Source organism: Spermophilus citellus (assembly GCF_964194105.1).
Source record: "Spermophilus citellus genome assembly, chromosome: 1".
In the NCBI taxonomy this organism is placed as follows: Eukaryota; Metazoa; Chordata; class Mammalia; order Rodentia; family Sciuridae; genus Spermophilus; species Spermophilus citellus.
In genome coordinates this window covers 66,685,467-66,713,020 of record NC_138182.1, presented here as the reverse complement: position 1 = coordinate 66,713,020, position 27,554 = coordinate 66,685,467, and the positions used below count along the sequence as shown (strand labels likewise).

General features: G+C 38.8%; 1 protein-coding gene across 2 annotated transcripts; it reads right to left on the bottom strand.

Annotated features, from left to right (window-relative positions):
* Nucleotides 1-9,043: 9,043 nt before the first annotated feature.
* Nucleotides 9,044-27,330, bottom strand: KLF5 (KLF transcription factor 5). Of its 2 annotated transcripts, XR_014022657.1 has the most exons (5): nucleotides 26,721-27,330; nucleotides 23,520-24,396; nucleotides 22,211-22,270; nucleotides 9,787-10,894; nucleotides 9,044-9,752 (listed from the first exon to the last, which is right to left on the bottom strand). XR_014022657.1 is itself a non-coding variant. In XM_081299196.1 (4 exons), exons 1-4 carry the CDS (start codon nucleotides 26,979-26,981, stop codon nucleotides 10,716-10,718), a joined length of 1,377 nt encoding a protein of 458 aa, XP_081155322.1. In that variant the 5' UTR covers nucleotides 26,982-27,330; the 3' UTR covers nucleotides 9,753-10,715. The 2 variants fall into 2 exon arrangements, 1 of the variants encoding a protein (XP_081155322.1); XM_081299196.1 differs by lacking the exon at nucleotides 9,044-9,752 and having other exon boundaries at nucleotides 9,753-10,894.
* Between the last annotated feature and the right edge of the window lie 224 nt (nucleotides 27,331-27,554).

Genomic DNA, 27,554 nt, shown 5'->3' with positions numbered 1-27,554 from the left:
ATAACTAATTAGGAAAAATAGAAAAAATAAATCTTCAAAACTGTAAAAAAAAAAGAGGATGAGAGGGAAAGGGAGGGGGCAGGGTAAGCAAGGATGATGGAATGTGCTGGACATCATTATCCAAAGTGCATGTATGAAGACAAAAATTGGGTGTCAACATACATTTATGTACAGAGATATGAAAAATTGTGGTATATATGTGTAATAAGAATTGTAATGCAAAAAAACAAAGCATATGTATGAAGACATGAATTGGCGTGAACATACTTTATATACAAAGATGAAAAATTGTGCTCTATATGTGTAATAAGAATTGTAATGCATTCTGCTGTCATGTTTTTAAAAATAAAATCAATAAAAAAATGTAAAAAAAAAAAAGATCAATAATCCTATTTGCCTTCTTTCTGCCATGGCGCCATCCCTAGATACACCCACAGCCACCATTTTATCTGATCTTTGGCATTTACCTCCACATTTCTCTACAACATGTTTACATTGCTGTCTTGACAGTTTTCCTGTTTGTGCATTATCTATTGTAGGCCCACTATGGAGTGTAAAGGTTTAATTCCCTTTCCTCCTCCCCTCCCTTCCCATACTAGCATGTGTCATTCTTACTTCCCTATTAGAGATATATAGTCATCTGGGATAGGAATTACATTGTTATGATCATGTACACTCTGTTTGGAGCTGAGCCAAATAACAAACTAATTTACATTTACATTTCTTATGTCCAACTTTTTATTTAACCTGGAATTACTGTGAATGAGGGGTTTTTATTTCTGTTGTTTCATTTTCTATAAGCAGAGCTCTAATTCAACCCACAAATCTCCACTAGTTGTCTAAAGCAGATGTCAGTAAAAAATTTTCTGTAAAAGAGACAGATTATAAACATGTTGTTCTTTGTGCTCCACATAGTTTCTGTTGTTTATTGTTATGGTTATTTGTTTTCTCTAATCCTTCAAATGTGTGAAAACTATTGGTAGCTCAAAGGCAGGGCAAAGTCTTGGGTTGCATTTGAACTTCAGCCTTTATTTTACCAAACTCTGGTTTAAATCTTCTCAAAAAATGTTCAGATACATCCAATATCCCGTTCCCTTTAATAGTCTTAGGGAAGATTTTCCCAGAGACTTATAACTTGATCAATGTGGACTGGTTGACCTATATGCCTAGTGTGTAGCTGTCACCTTTGGCCTCCTCTCCCCATTATCCTAAACAGTCCCTTCACCTTTCATTTCTGCAAGATCATATTTCTAGTAACATCAATAGCTTTCTGAGAAGTAAAAAGGTAATTTTGTTTGTACCAGGGATTGAACCCGGGGGCACTTAACCACTGAGCCACATCCCCAGCCCTTTTAAATAATTTATTTAGAGGGGCTAGGGTTGTGGTCAGTGGTAGAGCGCTCACCTAGCATGTGTAAGGCCCCGGGTTCGATCCTCAGCACCACATAAAGATAAATAAATAAAAGTATTGTGTACATCTACAACTAAAAAATATTTTTTAAAAATATTTTATTTAGAGACAGGGTCTCACTGAATTGCTTAGGGCTTAAATTACTGAGGCTGGCTTTGAACTTGCAATCCTCCTGCCTCAACCTCCAGAGCTACTGGGATTATAGGCACACAACCTTCTAAAAAGGTAAAATTTTTGAGATCTTGCATGTGCAAAAAAAAATCGTATTTTTTTTCACACTCAATTGACAGTGTGGTTGGGTATAAAATTCTAGATTAAAGATCATTTTTATTCAGAATACTAAAGGCATTTCTCCACTGTCTTTTATATTCCAATGTCACTGATGAAAAGTCTGAAACAATTCACCTCCTTTTATGTGTGACTGCTTTTCTTTCTGTTAAGTAGAGGAAATTTTTCTTGGTCCCAGGATATGAAATTTCCTGCTGATATGGATCTATTTTACTCTGGTGTGCAGAGCATTCAGAAAGCCTTTCAATCTTGAAATCCATGACCTTGTTTTAAAAAATGTTCTTAAATTATTTTTTGGTTCTTTTACTTCTGCTAATCTGGCAGGCCAATTATTCAGCCACGGGCCCTTTTTCTGCAGGTGTCTCGTGGGAAAAACATTTAAGGAATTCATTTGGAGGAAATACATTGAAGCTTGAAAATGCGAAGGTCTTCCAGAACTTCACACAGGAAGAGTTGTCACTTGGCTCTGTGGCACATCTTTGGAGGTTTCTGAGACAATGGTGAGGATCTGCCATTGTCACCATCTGTCAAAAGGGAGTCCAATTCTATCCTTGCCAGTGGGCACAGAGTGACTTGGGAATTTGTCGTTTCATCAAAGAAGCTGTTGAATAGTTCTGGAGACTGGAAAATTTGAGATCAAGGCACTGGCAGATCTGACATCTAAGGGCTCACATGCTGGTTCAGTGATGATGCCTTCTGGCTGGCTGTGTCCTTACATGGTGGAGAATACAATCTTTTTTTTTTTTTTTAATTGTGTCCTATGAGTCATTGTGCTATGAAGGAATTCAATTGTCCAGGAAGGGTAACTGGGGATTGAACCCAGGAATGCCTTGCCACTGAACTACATCACTGTTCTTTTTATTTTTATTTTTTTTTTTTATTTTGAGAAAGGGTCTCACTAAGTTGCTTAGGGCCTTACTAAGTTGCTGAGGCTGTCCTCAAACTTGTGGTCCTCCTGCCTCAGCCTCCCAAGTCACTGAGGTATGTGCCACTGTGCCGGGCTACAATTTTTAATAGATGATTGAACTTTCATTTAAAAAAGCTGTCAAGTCATGTAAATCACTAAGTACTAGGTTGAGTTAATTAATTGTGGTGGTAGAGATATCAGCAATGTGTCGAGGGAGAACTAAGAAACAATTTTGCTCTAATGGAGGGGTGGGGAGGTTTAATGTTTGTCTTGCTCAATTTGGGCCACCTAACAAAATACTGCTCAGTAGACCATGTGGCTTTTTAACAACAGAAATTCATTTTTCACAGTACTGGAGAGTGGAAATCTAAGATCAAGGCTCTGGCATATTTGGTATCTGGTTAGGGACTCTCCCCAATTCATAAAATGCTAACTTCTCACTGTGTCCTCACCTGATGGAAGAGGGAACAATCTCAATTTAGTTCCAATTCCAAAGGTGCATAGTGTGTAGCTGTCACCTTTGGCCTCCTCTCCCCATTATCCTAAAGAGTCCCTTCACCTTTCATTTCTGCAATAATATAATAATAAGAAGAAGCTAATTTATTATTCAAATGTGTGAATTGAAACTTCCTGAGATCTTTCAGGATCTGAAGATTATTTAGAATTATTTTAATTCTTGGCTTTCTCTACTAGTAGTAGAGAAAGTTTAGTTTCAGTTTTGCTCAACTTGTTTCCGCTTAAAACTATTTGTTTCCGGCTTCCATAAGTTCCTTGGTATTTCTCCTTAGAGGTCCATGCCTTGGATAAAGAAGCTGTCTAAAGTCAGCTTTTTCACTGAGTAATCGAAAGACCTAATGAGAATAATTAGAAGAGGGAAAGATTATTTGGGGTCTCACAGTCCATACAAGGCCAGTTGCATTCCTCAAGGCTCCAGGAGAGGCAGAACATCATGGCGGAAGGGTGTTCAGGAGGAAAGCAGCTGGGAACTTGGCATCAGAAAGCAGAAAGAAAGCTCTGCTCAACAAGGACAAAATATATAGCCAAAAGGCACACACCCCCAGGAACCCACCTCCTCCAGCCACATTCTACCTGCCTATAGTTACCACTCAGTTAATCCCTATCAGGAGATCAGTGATTAGGATAAGACTCTCACATCCCAATCACTTCACATCTGTGCTTTGTTGCATTGTCTCACTAAGGAGGTCTCCATTTCAGTAGGATTTTAGGAGGCTACAAAATTACATATGTATAATCTACCATTTTTACTTATGTAAAAGAGTCTTGATTTATTCTTCTACATGTATAGTATGTATCTACATTAATATATCATACGTATATGTTGTTTCTTTACAAACCATTAGACAAAAATTGAGCTATCCACCAGATTCCAATAGGCAGAATGCAATTATGTGACCATATAAAAAATATACATATCATATACGTATACATATACAGATACAGAGAGAGCATTCAAATGTCATTAGCTGCCAAATAGCATTAAGTTTTTACCTTTGTATTCAAGAGCATTACCACTTCACCTAGGGTAGTAGCACACTCCTATAATCCTAGCAATTTGGGAGGCTGAAGCAGGAGGATCACAAGTTTGAGGACAACCTTGGCAACTTTGCAAGGCCTAAGCCACCTAGCAAGACCCTGTCTCAAAATAAAAAATAAAATGGGTGGGGATGTAGCTTAGTGGTAAAGCACCCCTGGGTTCAATTCTCAGTATAAGGGGGAAAAAATTACCATTTTTACAACCCAAATATTTTCATGGAGTGAGACATATTATTGAGAGGGATAGATAAAATAAAGATTGCTGGTTTACAAAGAAAAATGAAAACTCTTGAGTTTTCATGTAATAAATTCTTTCAATAATACTTAGCTGTCATGTAATTATTTATATGCCCTTATTTTTTTTAAAGTTACTGTTAAAACACTTATAGAATTAATAAGTTTTGTCACCTATAACTCTGGTATAAGTAATTTAAAACTAAGTGTCCTACTGATGAGTTTCATACTGCAGCAAAGAATCTAACAAAAATGGATCCTGTTTACCTTCAAAGTAGAAACTAGATTTAGTAATGAAGAAGAAAGCCCTTCTTTGTTATGTTGCAGCCCATGAGTTAATCCAAAAAGGTCGGGTGGGCTTTGTAGTAGATAGGAAGAGAAATCTAGCTAGATTTTGAAGAACATATTTACATAGGCAGGTCAGTTCATGCTTCTCTAAGAATTCTCTAATTGGATATCATGAACCAATGCACCTAATGTAAGCTGTGGTGTAGAATGAAATGACAACATGAAGCAAAACAAGACAACCAGCCAGTGGGAGGACTAAAAACTAACTGAAGATAGTTAATACTCAAAGCGTTACTTGTTTGAAGTCAAGTCACATAATTGCATTCTGGTCAATTGGAACCTGGTGTATTGCTCAAGTTTTGTTTAATTGCTGTGGCTTGTTTACAAGGAAACAGAATATGTTTGAACCCAGATAATCATTTAGTGGACATAACAATAATCAACAATTAAATTACTTGCAGCTTGGAAAAGTCTGTCAAGCACAGTTGTCTTTCACAAAAAGTGTTTTCCCTTGAAAACTAACAACCTTTAAAAATACACAGGGCATTCATGACGTGTTTGCTTGCCTTATAATTCCAGTTTCACATTCACACACTTTATCAAAACTCCAACACCAAGGTTATATCAGCAGTGGAAGGCAAAGAGGAAATTTAGCAAACATTAGATTTCTTCAATTGCTGCAGTGCCTTATTTAAGCCAATTCACCCAGCAGCAGAATGTAATTGACATGTTTTTTATTAACCAATAAGAGCAACAATACAAACACAAGACAAGTAGGTGGAGAATCTTCCAAGGAAACGGTTATTGCTCCTTCCAAGTCATTGACAATCTGAGGAAGAAAAACATAGGATTTCCAACAAAAATTGGAAAAATAATTTAAATGCTAAAGTGTCATATATATCCCAAAGCAAAATGTTCCAATAAGTGTGGCCAATAAAGACTGAAGATCTGTCTGAACTGAGCTTTTAGCAGACAAGGATTCAAATAGGTAGCTGGCAAGAGAGAAGAAAGGGTGGCCTACAGGGGAGGTTGGGTGTGGGGGGAGAATAGTTCAGAAAAGATACCTGAAAACAGCTGTGCTTTGTAATCTGGGGTCAAGTGGTACAGAAGTGTAAGGTAACCGAATACAATAAAATGCTGGGAACCAAAGAGAGGGAAGGTTTGTACTCAAGAAGAAATTTTGATTGATACAGTTGTCAGTTATAATTAATACTGATATACCCCTGATTCAGCTTTCTGGACATACAAAGTTGTCCTTACTTCAAGAAATTTGAGGGGCTGGGATTGTGGCTCAGTGGTGGAGCTCTGGCCTCGCACGGGCGGGACCCGGGTTCGATCCTCAGCACTACATACAAGCATTGTGTTGTGTCCATGTACACCTAAAAAATAAATATTAAAAAAAAAAAGAAAGAAACTTGAGGCTGGGCATGGTGGCACCCACCTGTAATCCCAGCAGCTCAGGAGGCTGAGGCAGGATGATCTCAAGTTTAAAGCCAACCTCAGCAATTTAGCGAGGGTCTAAGCAACTAGGGAGACCCTGTATCTAAATAAAAAATAAAAAGAGCCGGGGATGTGCTCAGTGATTAAGTGCCCTTGGGTTCAATACCCAGTACCAAAAAAAAAGAAAAAGAAACTTGAAGTTTTAGGTGCAATGGTGCATACCTGTAATCCCAGCTACTCAGGAGTCTGAGGCAGGAGGATCACAAGTTCAAGGCCAGCATGGGCAATTTAGCAAGACCTCATCTCACAATAAAAGATAAAGGGCTGGGGATGTATACATAGCTCAGGGGTAGAGTGGTGTATAATGTGCAAGATCCTGGGTTCAGTCCCCAATGTCCCCCCAAAAGAGGCCTGAGCCTCACCTTTCAGTTTCTAAAAGTAAATTTAAGCCAAATAAATTCTTTTTCTCCCATGAAAGAATGACAAATTCATAGGGAACAAATGGCATTAGTTTTCGGTTAGATATTGCATAAAAAGGGAGTCAAATAATAAAGCTACATATCTGCAACTTTTATTTTTGCTGAAATCGGGGATCCCTCCCCTTGCCATTTATTGTGAGACTGCTAAATTGTGATAGTGATTTTCTTCACTTAAAAAAATAATAATAAGGTAAGCCAGCTGCAGTGGTGAATGCCTGGAATCCCAGGGGCTCGGGAGGCTGAGGCAGGAGGATCAAAAGTTCAGCTAGCCTCAGTAAAAGCATGGTGTGAAGCAATTCAGTGAGACCCTGTCTCTAAAATACAAAAAAGGGCTGGGGATGTGACTCAGTGGTTGAATGACTCTGGGGGGTTCAATCCCCATTACCTGCCCCTCCCAAAAGGTGTTTATTGCAGACTTTTTAGATTTACAGAATTATACCAGATGTGGTGATGAACACCTGTGATCCCAGCAACTCAGGAACTCAGGAGGCTGAAGCAAGAGGATCTCAAGTTTGAAGCAAGCCTCACCAATTTAAACTGTCTCAAACAAACAAACAAACAAACAAAAAAAAAAAAAAAAAAAAAAAACCTCGGGGGTTGTAGCTCAATGGTAAAGCACCCTTGGTTTCAATCCCCAGTATCAAATATATACATATATATATTTATAGAATTATTGCAAGGATAATAAAATTCCTCTAACTCCACCCACAGCTTCCCCATTAACAGTGTACATTAGCGTCATATATTTGTCATAATGATTGAATCAGTATTGATACATAACTAAATCCCATACTGTATTCAGTTTTCCTTTACTGCTGTATTACATTTAGTCATCCTGTCTCCTCAAGCTTCCCTTGACAGAAATAGCTTCAGATTTTTATCTTTCATGACCTTGACAGTTTTGAGTACCATTCAGGCATTTTGTAGAAGGCCTCTCGTGATTACACTGAGCTTATGTGTTCTGAGGAGAAAGACCACAGAGGCCAAGTTCCATTTTCACCACATCATATCAAGAGTACATATTATCAGTGTGACTTATCAGTGTCGATGTGGACCTTGATCACCTGACTGAGGCAGTGTTGACAGATTTCTCCACTGTAAAAAGTTATTCCTCCTTCCCACCTTTCCATACAGCACTCTGAAAAGAAATCACCACATGCAAATTACCCTTACATAGTAAGGAACTGGGCTCCACTCTTGGAGGATGGTGCAAAAACGATTTGGAATTATTCTGCAGATGTCTCCTGTTCAATCACTTGTATCAGTAGACACAGGGATATTTTATACTTTGGGTTATAATCCAGTCATTGTTTTGTTGCTTTGACACAGACCTAGCATTTTAGGTTATTTTAATCAATTCCTTACTTTCCGACGTTGTAAGATATTCTAGGATGTCTTGTCTATTTCCCACCTCACACCTACCATCAGCCACTTTTCTAAGGCATCCCAGTTCTCTTCCTTGTTACTGAATTGGGGTGTAGCTCAAAGGTAGAGTGCCTGCTTAGCATGCACAAGGACTAGGGTTTGATCTCCAGCACCAAAGAAAAGAAAAAGTGAAGGGAAGAGAAAAGGGGTGGGGGGATAAATTTTTAACAATCTCTTTTAAAAAGGAAAAAGTTAAAACACAACTCGTTTGCCCCTGAGCATAAAATATTCAAACTAGCACATGCAAGCTTACACTACAGTTTTCAACTAATGATGTTGAAAGGGTTCGTACATTATGTGAGGTGGTCAGGTAATATAAATGAAACCTGACTCCCTTTGTATTTCTATTTTAAAATAAATCTCTCTCCAGGCCAGCACGGTGGTGGATCTAGGGAAGTGAGGCAGAAGGATATAGAGTTCAAAGTCAGCCTCAGCAGTTTAGCTAGTTGCTAAGCAACTCAGTGAGACCTTGTCTCTAATACAAAATAGGACTAGGGATGTGGCTTAGTGGCCGAGTGCCCCTGAGTTGAATCCTTGGTACCCCCCACCCAAAAATTTTTTTAATAAATAAATCCCTATCTACATCCTTAAGGTAGGTATTGGTTTCAATTTAGTTTTTCATTTTCAGAGGTTTTTTTTTTTTTTTTTTGTATTTTTGGTGGTGCTGGGGGATTGAAGCCTGGGACTTGTGTGTGTGAGGCAAGCACTCTACCAACTAAGCTATATCCCCAGCTAGTGCCTTTTTTTTTTTTTTTGTATGGGGGATTGTACCCAGGGGTACTTTACCACTGAGCCCCATTGCCAAGTTGCTCAGGCTGGCCTTAAACTTGGAATCCTACTGCCACATCCTAAGCTGCTAGGATAACAGGTGTGTGTTACTATGCTAGGCCTGAGAATTGGTATTTCATTAACTTCCCTGATCAGACCCTTTCAAATAATAAAGAGTTTTAGGAATGGAATTTGCTAATTTTCCTTGCTATAACAGGTAAAGAAGAAAAGCACAAAATGAATATTTTAGGCACTTTTTATTTTCCAAAAAAAAAAATTGTCGTTAATATATAAACATTTCATTCTCTCAAAAAATTCTACAACTATACAGCTGTTTGCTCCATTATTTGCATAGGAAATGACCACAATACAAAAATAAGAGGGAAAAAGAAGCAAAACAGCAACTGATTTATGCTTTTCATGTAGGTATGTCTCCACGTATAAACATTTTGAAGCCTCTTACAAAATTATTTACACCGTTTGTCATCTATTTACATGTTAAGAGCAACTTTTCTAACAAACAAAACTATAACTTATCAAGTTATGAAAATTGTCTTCTAAAAAAAACTTACTATATTACCACAAAATAAATAAAGATAAACAATATTTTAAAAACAAAATTAAAATTTCATTTCAATTAAGACCCCTTTTGGCATTTTGCTTATTATTCTGCCCTTTGGTTAACAGCATCAGCATCACATTACTATTTTATATTGCATATATGTAGCACTTGCTTCCTTAAGTTTTCAACATATCATTGATATTTAAAGGCAGACACTGAGTCAGTATTAACAACTGATTAACTAAACTGCACTGTAATTTAGATAAAATTACTGTGTCTCACTGTATATTACATGCAAAATCCACATAAATTGTCATTTAACCAACAGTACTGCACAAGCAAACACCTTGGTATATGAAAACTGCATCATAAATTCAACGTTTCCATACGTGAAAACTGCATCATAAATTCAACATCGCCATGTGAAAACTACATTAAGTCCTTCCTTTAAAAAATGATACTGTTTAGCTTATTTTAAGAGGTTCAACTTTCTTTTGTATATTTGTAACTATCTTTAAGCTCTTCAGTTTATAATTCATAAAAAACATCTTTTGTATTTAAAATAAACAATCCTATTTTAATCAGTGCATGAAATTTGCTTTTCCCTAAAAGTTCATTTGAATGATTATTCCTTCCCCCCTAAGAAATGAATTTGGTAACGTTTTTGAGAGGTATCTTATCACAAATTCTAACTGTAAATGTATTTACAGCTATTTTCAAAAGAAGTTTGATTTTTCCCAAAAGAATCCTAAAAAACTTGTAATAAACCTATAAAGCTGATTTGCATATTTACAAAATTTTGAATAGCAAATATAGGCAACTCATTTAAAAAAAAAACACACACACACACATTTGTTCAATGGCTATTTGTGAATTGCCAGGTACAGTGCGTACCTCTAAGGGATCACCTAATAATGACAAAAACTATGTCCGTCAAGTAAAATCTTGACATACAAGCCATCCTTCTTCCCAGTACCTGCCAAGTGATTTGTTCACTCACCACTGTCACGTTAAACGACGGTGCCGAGGTTAAAAACACCGTGCACCCCCCTCCACCCCGACCCAGGCCAGACGTGGCTGGCTGCCTGTCATGAGATGAAATCTGCTTGAGTAAAGCCGTGTACATTACAGCAAGCATTCCAGATTCTTAAAATGACCAAACACTTTGGTATTAATACAATGTATTCCCTGTTTTCTCAAATATACAAAATATACATTTCCAGTTTTTTTGTTTTCTTTTCTTTCTTTTTTCTTTTCTTTCTTTCTCTTTTTTTATATATATATGAATAATAAAGTTTGTAGTTTAAAGGTTGCGGAACAGACTGCGGCGCGCACCGCGGTGAGCGTGGCGCCGGCGGCTCAGTTCTGGTGCCTCTTCATGTGCAGGGCCAGGTGGTCCGAGCGCGAGAAGCTGCGGTTGCACACCCCGCACTGGAACGGCTTGGCGCCCGTGTGCTTCCGGTAGTGGCGGGTCAGCTCATCTGATCGTGCAAACCTCCAGTCGCAGCCCTCCCAGGTGCACTTGTAGGGCTTTTCACCTGTGACAACCAACAAACAGGGTGAGGTGGCCTGCTCAGAGGACAACTGTAGATAACACCTGAGGATTTTTTTTTTTTAAACCAGGGGCCAAGCACAGGAAGAAAGGATCATGCATTCCATTATGAACTAAAATATTATAGTCCCTCAAAGCAATCCAGCAAACTCATTTCACAGAATGGGATTTAACCTATAATTCAGTGCCCTTATTTTCTATGTACTCCTGCACACATCAATCCGTGAAGTGATTAGATTGGGCCTGAATGGCCTTATCACTGTGCAAACATGCTTTCTTCGCAAACTAACCCAAATTAAATTATTGTAGGGCTAGTGGCTACATGGTGGGTGAGGGAGCACGAAAATTTTAGAGCTACTCAAGAGGGAGCTGGTCAAATCACCTTCAAGATTAATTTCTTGTACCACAATTCCTTTGCTTGAAATTGGTCTTTAACGTCTAAATTAGGCTGACTGAAGCTTTCAACACATAACCCATGACCTCCTATAATGGACTATTCAGGCATTCTAAGGAAAATCTCCTTAGTTTCACACTAGCACACACATTCACATCCCTCTTTTGAGACTGAAGGGAAACAAAGTTAAAACATTTTTAAAGTCTAAAGGCTTAATGCATCTGATATTTAATAAATGTCTTGGCCAGACCCCCAAGTCAGGTACTGATTAGTTCTCACTGATACAGGTTCAGGCCATGAAAGAACCATAACAATCCTAACATTTGCTGGTGTGCATGTAAATTTTCTTCCTTAAGAAACATTTCTTTGCACCAAAAAAGTTACTATGCTGGGCAGAATGGAGCATGCCTGTAATCCCAGTGGCTGGGGAAGCTGAAACAGGAGGATGGTGAGTTCTAAGCCAGCCTCAGCAAAAAGTGAAGTGCTACACAACTCAGTGAGACCCTGTCTCTAAATAGGACTGGGGATGTGGCTCAGTGGTCAAGTACCCGAGTTCAGTCCCTCAGGAAAAAAAAAAAAAAAAAAAAATTACTACAAGCAATTTGACAAGTGTCTTATACTCCAGTCACTGTCCTGATGCTTGAGATACAGCGAACAAAACCTAAATGCATGGCCTCACGGGAACATTCAGGAGCAATTCATGACAAATCCCTGATCAACCTTCCTGTTTTCACAGCTCTCCACTTGAATACTGAATTGATGACTGAGCCCTGCCCACCTGCAACTTGTATTCTTAATGTTCTCTTAAGTTTGCTAGCTGCAAACTTTCAACAACTACGTGTAATGCAGTTATTTTGTTTCTTTTTGATACCGGGGATTGAACCCAGGACTGCTTTACCACTGAGCTACAATCGCCAGTTTTATTTTTGAAACAGTGTCTCCTTAAATTGCTGAGGCTGACCTGAAACTTAGGATCCTCTTGCTTTAGCCTCCTAAATCATTAGGATTATAGAGGTGCTCCATCACACCCCAGCTTTATAATGCAATTTTAATTCACTGTTTTAGAATCAATCTTATTTAAGTTCATGTATACATATAAATCTCAAAGCTTAGTCTTTCACTGACTAGATTCCTAATTTCTGCTTTGTTAAAATTTTCTGAGTATTAATGAGTTTAGATAAGAATGAGACAAATTTGCATATTAAAGTACTGTTGGCATACTCTAGTTGGGCACCTTTTTGCTTTAAAAAATGTTTTCCTCTAAAAAGGAAAAAAAAAAAAAAAAAAAAAAAAAAAACCTCAAAGTTGCTTTGAACACTCAGCAACCTTCCTGCCTAATTTAGCAGTATCATATTCAGGAGAGTTGTAGGATTATCCAACTGAATATGAATTTTAATCTTAATCTAAATTGTCCAGCCAATGCCTATAATCCCAGCAACTAGAGAGGCTGAGGTGGAAGGATCAAAAGTTCAAGGCCAGCTTCAACAATTTAGGGAGCCCCTATCTTAAAAAAATTAAGAAAAAAAAATTTAAAAGGACTGAGAATGTTGCTCAGAAATAAAAAATCTCAGGATTCAATTCCTAGTACAAAAAAAAAAAAAATTATCCACATATGATGAGGTTTCTACAGCTTGTGAAGTTAATGTATTTCAACTGTTCTAATAACCACTGACTCTTATGAGATCTCACCTTGGATTCCTACAGTATGCATTCATAGCCACCTTCCCCCCCTCTTCTGGTTCTGACCTAATGCACACTTATTTACTTAATTTCCTTCTCAGGTCCTATCATCCCATTTAAAAAATATACATCTCAATTTGGGATGCTGTTTCTCATAGTAAATTCTTTTTCCTCCATCTTTTAAAATTGGTGTATTATACTCTCATTCCCCAGTGCCTCACAGTAAATTTCAACTAGAAATTTAAGCAAATACACTCAAAACTTTTCAGCAACATATTCACCCGTCTTTCGCTGACATTCACATATAACTGTTTGATATGCAGAAACATTTTAGTACCAGTGGTAAGTGCAACTATCTTGTTTGTGGATTTAAATCAAACAGAAGAAATAACTTTGCACTGAAGTGTTTGGTTTTGTTCCTCATGAAAACAAATCACAGAAACAAACATACTGGGTTAAACAAAAACATTTCTGATGTCTAAGGCAAGGCAACAACTTCTTACAGAGTCCTAATTTTAAAAGAAATCATTCTAGTCTTTTGAATTTAATAACTAAATAGCAGGAGAAGTGAATTCAGTTTATTTAAGAAACAAGGGACACTAGACTCTTTTTGTTCACTGTTTTTATTGGCTACAAAGCAATAAACGGCACCAATATTTTTTAAAACTTACTTTACAGATTGGTCAAAATACAGTAGCCATTCAAGTTCCTAAAACATTTGGGGTTTTGCTCTCAATTTATACACATCTATAGATTATCCAGCCAAGAATACTACCAGTGTCTGGAACAGTAGTTACTGGGGCCAAGTCTTACTATAAAAGCAAGGATAACTATTCCCCACTTGGGGCAGTTTCTATGGGATTTGTTCAAGTGTCAACACTGTTCAAGCAAAACATCGTAGAGGAAGCTGGTACCCAATTTCTGGCCAAACAGCAGACTTGAGCCTTTCTTCCTCAGCCAGAAACACTATGCACAGTACTTCTGGGAAACCAAACTGACTTCCTTCAAGTTATATTTCAACAGGATAGAGCTTTCAAAAGTTTAATTGGATTTTTACAGAATCTCTTTCCAATACCACCAATTTAAAATATTTAGTTAAGCTCTTTCAACATCAACTGTAGTTTTAAGTTCTCCTGCTGTTAATGTGAAACTTTCCAAAGGCAAAAAAAAAAAAACTGAAAAATTTGTACAACATGGACAATAATCTTAGATTTTATCTCAAATAAAGTAAGCAAATTGTTCCTATCATAAGAAAATGCAAAGAGTCACTAATTTTTGGAAAAAAAAAAAAAGTCCGAAACATGCATACTATCCATATTGATAAAGTCATGAAGATATTTTATTAAAATGTTAAGCAGAAACGTTACCAACAAAAGGGAAGAGGGAGCAGATAACAACCTCCACTGGCACCTCCTCCAGAGCTAGGTTCTCACTACCTTCCTTAATCCTTGCAACAACCCCAGGAGTTAGAAGCAAACTGATTTCCACATTAAGAATCCTGGCCTGCCACGCTTCCTTAATGTCTCACTTAAATCTTCCATTAGCAAACACTAATACACTCTCTTTGAATGATGCAAGAAATATATACATATTGTTCAAATTTATTTAGATTCTGAAACCACTCATGAAGGGTAAGGAATAGCTTAATGGACTTCCACCAGCCCTTAAACTCAAATGGTCTGAAGCCTCGGCACACCCTAACTGGGCCAGCCCTCCGTGAAGACCCACTTTTCTGGGCCTTTTGGGTCCTAAAAATGGGTTCCAGCATGGTATCAGCAGTCCCCAAGCATTACTGATGAGTATTCCTCTCTCCCAGACTAGGTGAATTTCAGTGGTTTAGCAGAATGTTTGTGAAGTATTCAAAAAATCTCCAGCAAGAAACTAAAACAGTATCTATTTTTTTCTTTCTGATGAACAGATTTTAAAAAAAAAAAATGACTTTTGAACCTACTACAATGGAATGGGAGGTTTCTCTGCTCTGCTGAACATATTCAATAGACCCATACTAAGGCCTTTCTCTAGAATGTTCTACATAGATTCTTTTAACAAAAGAAAAAAAAATCACAGAAGGAAATATTTCTTAGAAAAGGTACGTTAGGTAACTTTTTTAAAGTCTATTACAGCAAATTTGAAAATCTCTTTCCTTCCTGATAATTAAAAATCTAATGAATGGTAGTTTATAAAAAGATAAAAGTGAACACCATCAGAATTAGACAGTATGTATTAAAGTATGGCCTATACTAAATGCCTTGCAAAACACAAATAAGATATGGTCTCTGGCCTAAAAAAACTTAATAGATTTTTTTCCCCATCATCACAGACTTAGGAAATTGAGACTCTGAAACAGCCTCAATTATTAGATTTTCTTTTAATAATAAAAAGGAAAAAACAGAAAACATTGTACCTATGTCAGTAATTTTCCTTATTAGAGCTCACTGCAGATCTCCTACACTTGGAACACAGAAAGGTTCATTTTAAATGCATCTAATAGATGTAGTGCCCTATTAGCAATGGGCCTACTTTTAGGAAACAATCAAAATAATTTGTTTTCTTTTTTGAATCACTGATTTGCACTTGCTCATACATTGCTTTATGAAGGCTTCGAATATCTGTGTTCTGTCTTCTCAACAGCTTTTTAAGCTCTGCAGAGGTAGAGACCTCTTCTACTTCTGCTGTGATGCCACAGTTTTCCCAATGCCTCTCTGAAACAATCATGCATTCGGCCAAACTCTGACTAGCAGTTATTTTCATAATGAAAAGAGGGAAAGTAAAGGAGGCTGTCAGTTTTTCTCTCCTTTTTTACAAAATTAGAGAAAAGCTGGGCTTTATCCTGGCCTGTGACCAAGGGTAATCTGACTAAATGTATATTTAGGTGAAAATCGTGCTTGAGTCTCTTCAGAAGAAAACATTTATCCACCCTGAAGCTGTACAGGGATAAAGTCTACATAAAACTTTCTTTTACAGAATTGGACTAGACCTGAGAAAAATCAAGAAGTTCCGAGGCTCCTAGAGCTGGTCAACGGCAGCAAGGAGTCTCCTCTTTTAGAGGGGCAGGAAGAAGGGATATGGCCGGGCAGTGGATGAGATGATACACACAGGGAACCCTAGCTACTCAAGAGGTTGAGGCTGGAGGAAAGCTGATTTTGAGGCCAGCCTGGGCAGCACAGCAAAAAAGAAGGGAGTGGAAGGGAACACTCACTCTTGTTATCCACAGTCCCTATCAAGCAGGATCAGTCTCCTGGCTCCTAAACTACTACTACTTCTCAGGGTCCTCAAATCCCAGGAAGAACATCTCTGTCATTTTTAGGGTTACTGAAATAACAATTCTTGAGCCTCCTGACAAAGACAACTCACAAACCCTAACCTCGGGGAAACAAACAGGATTACCTTTCTTCCCCATTTTAGGCAGATTTACCTGTCCTTGAGTATACACCCACCAGAGAAATGAATTAATCCAGACTCTGGGGATGGTATCAGAAGATCTCAGAAATGACTGTCTTCCAAATTAACAAGTGAATTACAACTCTAACAGAGAGATCTGAGAATTGCAGCCTTTGAATCCCCACTTTAAAAGCCCCCTAATTCCTGCTGTTGGGTAGAATCACAGCCTTTGAGACAGGAGTACCCTGTGTTTCTCCTTTGGTAGCAAAGCAATGAAACTTTTTTCCTTTTTCTCAAAAACAATAACACTCATATTCACAATCTTTGTAATAAGATCCTAAAGTAACTTCAAAAAGTGAGGAGTCTATGAAATATTTTTACCTTTTCTTTCTTTTTTTAAACCTGAATAGAAAATAAACGTGTATTTTCATTTTCCCTAGCACAGAATGAGTACCGGATATCTTTTCCTTCATTTGTAGTTGACACAATTATCCCAGACCAGTGGATTCCTCCCTGCTCTTAAAGGTGTGTGCCTTTTTATAAAGTAGCCAAGTTAATGTGTTCTTCTGCATAGATGTTTTTTCAGAAAAGTTACCTACTGTGCACTTCTAAAACAGTAACTAATTGGAGTTGTTAGAGATCCTTTAAAGTAAATAATACAGACTGCCAGAACAGGAATGCTGCCAGAGATACTTCGACTCAAATAGGACATTACTTTGTTTCTTCACCAGAAAAGATGTAGGTCATCAAGTAAACAGCTACTACATTCTATAGAACTAAAAATATCAGCCAAAGCAAAATGCTTGAGTGATCAAATTATTACTAAAAAACAAAAATCCTGCCACTAACTATATATCAACAACAACAACAAAAACAAAAAAAAACAGCTCTACATTCTTTCACTGGCACAGCTGGCTGTTTCTATCTCAATTTCAGCAATTCTATTTAATCTACTTATGAACTATCTTCTCTCACTCCTTTAAAAACAAAAAGGGTAAGAAGAGATTATTCTGGATTCTCCACAAAAATCGGTCAAATGTTTGCTGAATCAAATTATTCTTCTTAACCTTTGATAAGCTTTATCATCTTGAAACAATGTTTAATCAACTTCCTATGTAAATGTTTTTCAGATGAAAGAACAAGTCCTAGAAGCAAAGTTTAATCTTCCCAGTGAGTCACTGAAAAGAAATTGTTTCTAAGCTTTCTCATAAATACCTCTTCAGGGTCTGAACCAGCAAGTCTCTTAAGGCTCAAACTTTTTTTTTTTTTAAATAAGCCAGAAATTGTCAATATAGAAAATAAATTTCAAAGCTGCAAGTGAAAATAAAATTGTAAAAATAATTTAAAATAAAATCACTGGCCACTAAATCTCATCATGTGAAATATTTTCCCTATGCTAATTCTCCCAGTGAAATAGATCAAACATCTAACTAATACTGATCTATTCTGGATCTAAATTGTATGTTCTCCATTCATTAAGGCCTGAAATGAAATCCTCTCTCCAGTTTTTTTTTTAAAGCTTTTCTCACTCATTTTCTACCAAAAAGAGAGTAATTTATGTTCACAATATAATGTTCCTTTCAATGGAGTAGTGCCTATACTGAAAACACCTTTGTTGCCAACATTACCAATACTTTAAAAAAATCAAATGTATACCCAATATAGTCATAGGATAATGACTTTGGCGCCATGTACTAGACCAGATATTTATATCTAAAGACTTTTACTACTTTACGAGAAGCTAAAATGCAAATTTCAAGTAGAGCCGGGAATAGTGATACAGACTTCTAATCTCAGAGACTCTGGAGGCTGAGGCAGGAGGATCACAAACTCAAAGCCAGCCTCAGCAATTGAGTGAGACTTTCAGCAATTTAGCAAGACCCTGGCTCAAAATAAAAGATAAAATACATTGTGTTTTTTAAAACATATATACTTATCAATATCATTAAGAACTAGCTGGGCACAGTGGCAACACCTGAAATTCCAGTGACCCAGGAGGCTGAGGCAGGAGAATCAACACAGCCCTAAGCAACTTAGTAAGACTCTATGTCTCAGAAGAAAAAACAAAAAGGGGTAGGGATGTGGCTTAGTGGTAAAGTACCCCTGGGTTCAATCCCCAGCACAAAAAGAAAGAGGAAGAAAGAAAGAAAAGTAAAGCAAGAAAGAACATAGGAATTGACTCCCTTTACAAGGAGGTTTGGGCTTCCAAGACCTAATGTAGAATTCTTTCTTAAACAAAGAATCTTGAACAAGCACTGAAGAGTCCGGGTTTTGTGTTCCTATGCTATTTATAGGTTTCCATTTTCTCTTGTACGAGTGTGTCAAATCGTCCTTTCCTCTGTCAGTCTGTGGAACCAGTCCTGGTCTGAGTGATGCTTGCACTAAGGGTGTGTATTCCTCAGAGTTTTCTCTGTACAACTGCTAATCTTCTGCCCTGTCCCAGAGCGGTGAGGCTGAAAAGTAATCTTAAATTTCATGATGAAATTAAGCAAAAGGGGCTGAGGCAGCTCAGTGGTTAGCATGCTTTTCCCCAGCATGCATAGTTTGATCTCTAGCGCCAAAACAAAACAAAAAACCCCAAACTACAAGCTCTTTGAATAAGATACTTTATCAGTCACAGTGACTTAGAAGGGCTGATGGATATGTGAAACCTTTTTTTTTTTTTTTAAAGGTGCTTGGGAGCAAATTTAGAATGATAGCAATAGGAATAGCCCCTTGTATATATCATAAGGCATAAAAATTCATGCAGAATGTTCACTTTACTGTTAAAAGTACAAATATTTAGATTGGGAAACACACTACTTATTGACACTGTTGCCTAGAAGCAGCCATAACTATTTCTAACCAGAAGCATGATAACCACGTATACATACACAAACACCTACTTACTCACACAAAGAATGTCTCTATAGGCCTGTTATTATGCTGTCTTATGTATATATGGATATCAATGAAATATAATGGTTCCCTAGAATAAAGGCAACTTCTATTTCAGGTATTTTGTTTGACCACACAAACAAGATGGAACTTTGTACTATTTAAGTATGGTTTCCTAATAAAGAAATCAAAGCTCATGAACTTGAACTTGAATGTTATGGTATTTGTGATTCAAGAAGCAGGTTTATCTTTTACTCTTTCATCCCAAATTATGGGGGAAAAAAAAACCTGTTTTGGAAACACTCTTTGCTCAAGTTCAATTTGCAACCCAAGTTAAAAAATCATTTATAATCTAAAAGTCCAAAATAAGTAACTAAACAGAACCCAGATGCAGATTGCTTTAATTGCTTAAATCATTTTAAAAACATACAGTAACTTGACATTTTAAAGCAATTACAATTATTTCTCCAAAGAAATGCTAGGGTACTTTGCATTCTGCCTGCAAAACAGCAACCATTTAAACAATAATTTCTATTATGTCATCAAACACAGACTGACATTACCATATAGGTTTTAAAGTTCCCTAATAAATTGCCTATGTGGAAGCAAGGGACACAGAAAGAAAACCTAACAAGCTATTAAATGAGGGAAGTTATTTAGAGGGGAAAAATAAACAAAACCTATTTCATCTACCAGGGCCTTAAAAGGGAAAGGGGGGGGGAGGCAAAAACACAAGCCTCTGCTGGGTCCAGATACATTCACTGAAAAACAACTGGTTGGGTGGGGGGATGCAATGAGAGCACACAGGTAATTTTAAAAGGCATTGTCTAGAAACGAGAAATGAGGAGAAAACAACCTCAATGCTCTATGATTACCCAAGAACGGGTTTAGCCAGATGAACTAGTCTGGTAAAACCCTCCCCCAGGCATTTGAAAGACTATCAAACAAAACTTTATTAAACTGGATTACAGGGTCTTACTCATTAGATGTTGAAGGCCACAATGTTTATGATCAGGTGAAAAAAGTTGATGCATGGGACCCAAACTAGGCCTAGGTCCTCTTTTTAGTTTGTTTTTATTAGGGCAAGCATTGTTAAGACAACCCACTATTAAATTTCTTTGCCAGCAGGTCAAGTTCCAGAATCCTAGGTACAAGCATTCAGAGCACTAAACCCTGACAGGGGTTGAAAGGCTATTTAGATATGGCCTGACTACATCCCTGCAATAAGCAGTTGATTACATCGTTATATGTGATTATATTCTTCCTTTATTAGGGGACTTTAACCCCATGAAAATGTATTCCCTCCTTCCTATCTCCAGTTTCAAGGACTTCCAAGAGAAAAAAAGCAACAGTTCAAATGTTTCTAAGTTATTCCCACCTCCTCTTAATCAAAACGTCAGGTAAAACCCTGTGTTAAACATTTCCTTAACAGAGCATATCGTCTGTAAAAGGATATTTTATACTGAATATTTTCCTGGCACTTGTCATCTGTATTTTGAAGAGTTTAGGTTGACATCTTTTTAATATGCTTAATTCTTTTGTGGACACTTAACTGTAAACATAATTTTCACCTTAGGTTGTTTATGAAGGTTCTTTCCTTTTATATAATCAATTTGTCTGCCTTTAAAAACCTCGGGCCAAAACAACTCATTTATTTCATAGATAAGTTCAAGTGTCTTTTTTTTTAAAGCAGTTTCTCAGAAAGCCCTGGTATCTACCACATTGTCATCAATACTATTTGGATTTTAATAACTAGATTTTTATCATTGAGATATCAAACAGTACTTCTCTAACACGCACACAAACTGTTTGCAACCAACCATATTCCTCTCGTGGCTATATCTCAGCACTGACCTTTGTTCAAAGGCTTTTACTTTTTAATGCAGCAGTTAGAGATAACTACTTCATTTATCAAAACTCAATTTCCATAGTAACATCTAGCCTGGGGAGATTCAAGTCCTCACACTAATCCAACGACCCATTCAAAGGAACTGTTGAATACTTTGGTTTCCATAGCAATAATGGAATAATACATTTTGCTAGGTCACTGCTTTTATTAGCAAACTTATTCTTTGAACTTTAGGTAAGGCTGTATTTATTGAGGAAAAAAAAGTATAATCACTTTAAGAGTTCTTTCCTTTAGGGCTATTCTTAAAGAAAATTACAAATAGTAACCATCCATATATTCGAAAATATTATGGGTACGCGGAGCCCTTTAATAAAGTATGCCACCTAGTTTCGTCTTAAAACTGGGTTCTGATATAAAATTTTTAAATTAAAAACCTCCTAAAAGTTATTGCTATAGATTTAATAAAACAAAAACTTACAAAATTGAAGGGGCTAAGCTTAAAAGCATGTTTTAAATGAGGATGAAATATAAGCTAGAATAAAGATGATGTCTCAAACATATCAAATGTCGGGGTGGTGTGTAAGGTGTAGAATAACTTTAAACCATAACTCTATTTTTGACCAGTCTGAAAACTCTGCAACTTCAGGCCTATCTTTCAAACACAGCAAACACACTCAACACAAATATTTTAAGCTAACAGGGACCTTGTATTAAGCTGCAATGCTGTACATGCTAAATGGCAAAGTTTTGATTGTTTAAAAGGGCTTTATTTAAAGCAAACTGATTTGCCCCGGAGAGAGAAATTTCTTTCCTTCAAGACATGAACAGCGCTGCCATTAAACGTTTTAAAACCCATTAGTAAACATTGTTGTTTATGTTTTTGGGTAATTAATTCTATGGAAGTGACAGGGCAAGGCCTTTGTGAGTGAGCATCAGCTTTCCTGGAACCAGACATCCTCATGGAACTGAATTTTGAGCCAAGCTAGTGCTGAAAAGGTAGGCCATTAAAAAATAAAAGTTGACAGAAGAAAGAAGAGATCAAACACGTGTTGGCTTTTAAAAGGATGAATACCACTTACACTATTTACACAACTTAAAGAATTAACAAGAAAATTACATACCAGTATGAGTCCTCAGGTGAGCTTTTAAATGAGAAGACTTCGTATAAACTTTTGTGCAACCTAAAATAAAGGAGCAGAGGAAGAACAGCTTGTCATTCTGGAGACCTTTTGAAATCCTTACATTTGATGATTCAGTATTTAAAATCTGCCTTGAAAGAACTCTCTCATGCTAGATAAAATATTTGAAGCTTCAGTTTTAAATCAAGGAGCCCTCCCCCCACTACCTCATTAAAGAAACAAAGTAATTTTTTTTTGGTATCACTTTAGTAGGAAAGAACACAGGTAAATGACAAATGGAAAACTTGTGTTTATATTCCAGTAGGTAATTTTTACTAGCAATACACATTTTAGTGATTTAATAGCTACTATAGTATGTTTTTAAAAAAAATTTTTAATGGTTGTAGAGCTGACATTGCTAAACCATTATCCAAGATGACTATAATTTTCTGTACTCCTAACATTTCTTGTTTTTTTTTCATTTAGCATGTCATGGCATATCATGCACCACAGTCAATAAATCATGCCCCATATTAATCATAAACTAGCTTATACCAGCAACTTGGGAGATACATTCATTACTGTCATGAATTTATACTTTAGCATGTGCTCATTCTTGAATGAGATGCATGTGCTCATCAGAACCATCCTTAAATGTATCCCATATATAGTCTTGTACCAGCAGTAAGTAAGGTACCTTTGAGCCAACATATTATTTTCTCCTACCCTACTCTTTCCAGGGCAATTGATTTAGATTTTAATACTATAATCCTAAATGAAATTTTAAAAAATTTAATAGAAAAAAGTACATAAGGTAACTTTTTCCCAGAATGTTGTAGCCAATTTTTTTTTTAATACAGAAAATAAAGCTGGGCACAATGAAACCTGCCTAGAATCCCAGCAATTTGGGAGGCTGAGGCAGGAGGATCCCAGGTTTGAGGTCAGCCTGGGAAATTCAAGCAAAACCCTATCTCAAAATAAAATTTTAGAAAAAGGAGAGAGGGGCCTTGGGGATGTGACTTAGTGGTAGAGCGCCCCAGAGTTCAATCCCAAGTACTGCAAAACAAAAGTGAATAAATAAAATAAAATACGCCATAGAAAACTACTTGGTTACACACCAAGGTAAAGCACAGAAATAGAATATGAAAGATAACAAATGTATATGATTTTTTTGTTAACTGTCAAGTAGAACTTTTCTATGTAAACTTAAAGCCCAAGGATGAAAAGGATATGTATACACACACACACACACACACACACACACACACACACACACTCTTTCTCAATGCTTCAACCAAGTAAGATCACATACCAGGATAATCGCAGTAGTGGATGCGGCGTTTCTCCAAATCGGGGTTACTCCTTCTGTTGTATCTAACAGGTTGGATATTTTGCGTATTAACTGGCAGAGTGGCAGGTAAATTTGGATTGTGAATTGCCAGTTTGGAAGCGATTGTAGCAGCATAGGATGGAGGTGGGGTTAAATTCTGGAGCATCTCTGCTTGTCTATCGGGACTTCCAGGCTCTGAGCTTGGTGGTGATGGGGGAAAGTAAGTGGCCTGCTGTGGAAGAAACTGACTTGGCATAGTGTATGTGCAAGGGGGCATGCCCTGGAATTGTTTCATTGAAGTCTGCGGAACAGCAGAGGTGTGTGTGTCAAGGCCTGCCATGGCGGCTGACATAGAAACATTAAGGGTGTCCATTACTGCTGTCTGGTTTGTAGAACTGGGCATGTCTAGATCCGGTGTATTCAGTAGCTGGTACAAGTGGCCCTGCTGGGGAGGGACAGAAAGATGAAGATCTGGTGTAGTAAGTTCTTGTTTGATGAAAATATTGTTCACCTCTGGAGCTGAGGTCTGGTGGGAGCTGAATATACTGGTGAACTCAGGGAGGGCCTGGGTTGGGGCCGGAGGAGGAGGGGCAGTCGTTTCACTTTGGTGGCTGAAAATGGTAACAGGTTCTGTCTTGATGTATGTTACGCACGGTCTCTGGGATTTGTAGAGGCCAGTTCTCAGGTGGGTGATGTCAGGGAGGAAGACGTTCATGTTGATGCTGTAAGGTAACCCTTCACTGTCAGTGAAGAACTGGTCTACGACTGAGGCACTGTCTCGTCTATACTTTTTATGCTCTGGAATAATTGGAACTGGAGGAAGCTGAGGTGTCAGATACTTCTCCATTTCACATCTTGTCTAAAAAAGAAAAGAAACAAACATGCATAATCCACCTGATTCATCTCAGGAAGGACCAAAATGGTGCTTACTACTGTCCCCCTCACCTACACACACACACACACACACACAAAGATCCCTCTGTAAAATACTAGGGCAAACTTCTATTACTAGTATACTAGTATAAGTATTGCTTATAAACATACCAGGTTTGTTTTGCCAATTGTATAATTACTGGTTTACACTAAAGCTTACAAGTCTTTGTAATGTCTTTAGTAAAATCGCTCAAAAAAAGTGAAAGAGGCAAATCAAGAAAAAAAGCAAACAGAAATATATTCCTTTCTGATGCAATAATAGTATCACTCCTGATTCCCTGACCATTACAGTTTACAATTAAAGTACTATATCAAAGTACTGCCTAGCTACCTCAATTCTGTCCACGCTACATAGTTATATTTTACATGTTTTATTTAAACAAAAAAATATGCAAACCCTTAAATCAACTCTGCAAAAAAAAAACTTTTTTGCTTGACTAGACATTTCCAATATATCTAATATAAAACATTCGTTGGCTATTTCAGTGGCTTTTTATTTATTGTTCAATGGAAACTTAAATACAATGTTTTAAGCAAAGCGTAGTATCCACTGTCACAAACAGATTTCACCTTCAACATTTGATCTAAATGTTGATTTTAATCAGCAGATTCGGTAATTGGTTAATATGATAATGAAATGTTCCTATTCATATCCCTATCTAAAACAGATCTTTAATTACCTAAGGGAAAATCACTCCCTTGGTAGACTGGTGCTAAGAAGCCCGTGGGTGGGGAGAGGCTGCTGTGTGGAAGCACAGTCATCAGCAAAACATTTATCATGTCCTTCTCAGTGGGCCAATGCTACATTCCCCCCTACTCTGTAAAAAAAAAAAATCTCCGTCATCCCCTTATCCTCTCGGTGTCTCCTAAGTAAAATAAAAATAAAAAAGTAAAAAAGCCAAATTGAAATAACCAATAACCAAATAGTTCTCAATCGGTGATTTTTTTTCCCCCAAGGACAAATCGCCTCAATCTTTTTACAGCTATCTTCTCTCCTAGCAGAACATAAGCTTAAATTCTCTTTTAATTTTTAACATTGAAAAGGAAATTTCAAAAGAAAAGCAAAACCCAATTAGGTGGAATGGTTCATATAACTATTAACCACGGCACCATAGAATAACCCAGTCATATTTTGCTAGTAAATTTCAAAAGCATTTCATTTTGGACCGCCAAATCATTCGGATCATACGGTGTGAATGAGGACGGGATTCCCCGGATAGACCCGATTTAAAAATAAAAACCAACGCTGTAGTCATGTGAATCACATCTTTGACAAATGCCACTGTCCTCTCAAATCACGGCGACACTGACCCCCACCACCACCACTAGAGTAGGCAAGGCGCTGGGTAGCAAAAACACACTCTACCAAGGGGTTATTAAACGAAGTGTCTTGAAATAAACCGAACTAAACCCTTTCGTGCACTGCGCTCCCGTGGCGGTTAGTGGTTTCTGATTTTAGCTCTTCCAGCTGTTTGCATGTGGGTATGTTTCCAATTTTTTTTTCCTTGGGACAAGCTAAAAGTCCCGTGAAGTTTTTTCTGGGCTATATGACTCCGTGCGTGGGCGAAACAAACAGGCGGTTGCTCTAATTCGGCTGCTGGGCAAGTGTAAAAGCCAACTGCCAGCTTTCAACACGGCTCCGGGAGGAAATTTACGCGCACAAGTAGAAAACAACACCCCCGGCTTTTTTTTCTTTTTCGGGAAAAATACGCGCTCCAATACAACCTTAGTTATCCTCTTGTTTTCCAAACTCAGCCACCCACAATCGCTTCTAAAGCAAGAAGAGTGAGCCCCAAGGTTTGAAACCCCGGGGAGCTTTACCCCAAACTGCGTTTCTACTTAACCCCAGACGAGGAGGAGAGGTGGACCTCCAAGGCATCGGGTGGGAGGGGTAAAGGTGAAGGAGTAATTTAAAGTGGAGCGTGAGGTACAAGGTTTCATCCACCACACGTAAGAAAAACAAGGTGCGCGAGAGCACCCAATTCCCTCTTTAACCTCTTCGCGGCTGACCCGCCAGGGCCAGGGGAGATTCATCTCGGACTCCCCTCTCCCAGGTCCCCCATTTACTCCCTACGTAATGCTGTGCCCAGGCTACAGGGGCAGAAAGGGGCTGCCCACCCCACCACCAGCTCCTGGTGCGCCCCGACGCACGCCCCAGCCTGGAGCGGCCCCTGTCGCCTGCGCGTCGCAGCAGCGGGACACGCCCGAGCCCCGGGAAGGAGGCGGAGGGAGGGGAGCGGCTCTTCCTACCTGGACCAGCTCCTCTGGAGGCAGCCGCGGGCCGGCGGCGGGAGGCGGCGCCGGCTGCGGGGGCTGCGGGGGCGCTGGCTGCGCCTGTGGGTGGTGGTGAGGGTGCTTCAGCTCCTCTCCCGGGAAGAGCGCCGCATCGCGGGCTGGGTTCGCGGCGCCCAGCACCGGCTTGAGCTGCGCGAACACGGGCTCGTCCTGCGGGGCCGGCGGCTGGGGCACAGGTCCCAGGCGGGCGCTCATGGTCAGCACCCGCGTAGCCATGGGCACTCGGGGAGCGGCTCCGGCTGCGGTACGTGGGTCAGGCGCGTTTCCCACCTGGCCCACGTTGGCTCGGGCCGGCGAGCTCGGCGCGGGGCCGCGGGCGGAGGAGGGGAGGCTCCGGGCAGACCCCTCGGTCAACAGCCGGCACAGTTTTCGAAGGCGCCCACGAAAAGCAAAACTCTTCCGCTCTGCCACGCGTAAACGCCAATGTCCTCCAGGCAGCCACTTTCTCCCGCCCCGCCCCACCGCGCTCTCTCAGTCGCTGGAGCCCGCTCCCGCCACCGCCGATCTCCAAGAGCGAGCTGCGAGCGCGCGTACCTGCCCCGCGACTACTGACACTTGACGCCCGCCTCTATTTCACCCAACTCTGGGTAGGCGGGCTCTGCGAGTCTGACTGACAGCGCTGCCGCGAATCCTAAGACTCCATCGCCGGCCGGGCCGGATCGGCCAGCCTATGAAAAGAGAGAAGTTCACCGAGGGCCCCGCCTCCACTGGGCCGACCGCACCCCTTGGGCCACGAGCTTCGCGCGCAGGGCGGCCGCGCAGTTTGTACACAACTTCTCTGACAGATTG

Coding starts and splice junctions, on each gene's coding strand:
- KLF5 (XM_081299196.1), bottom strand. CDS start 26,981: ATGGCTACGCGGGTGCTGACCATGAGCGCCCGCCTGGGACCTGTGCCC. Junction 24,397..26,720: donor CTCCAGAGGAGCTGGTCCAG/GTAGGAAGAGCC, acceptor TTTCTTTTTTAG/ACAAGATGTGAAATGGAGAA. Junction 10,895..22,210: donor TCACCTGAGGACTCATACTG/GTATGTAATTTT, acceptor TGGTTGTCACAG/GTGAAAAGCCCTACAAGTGC.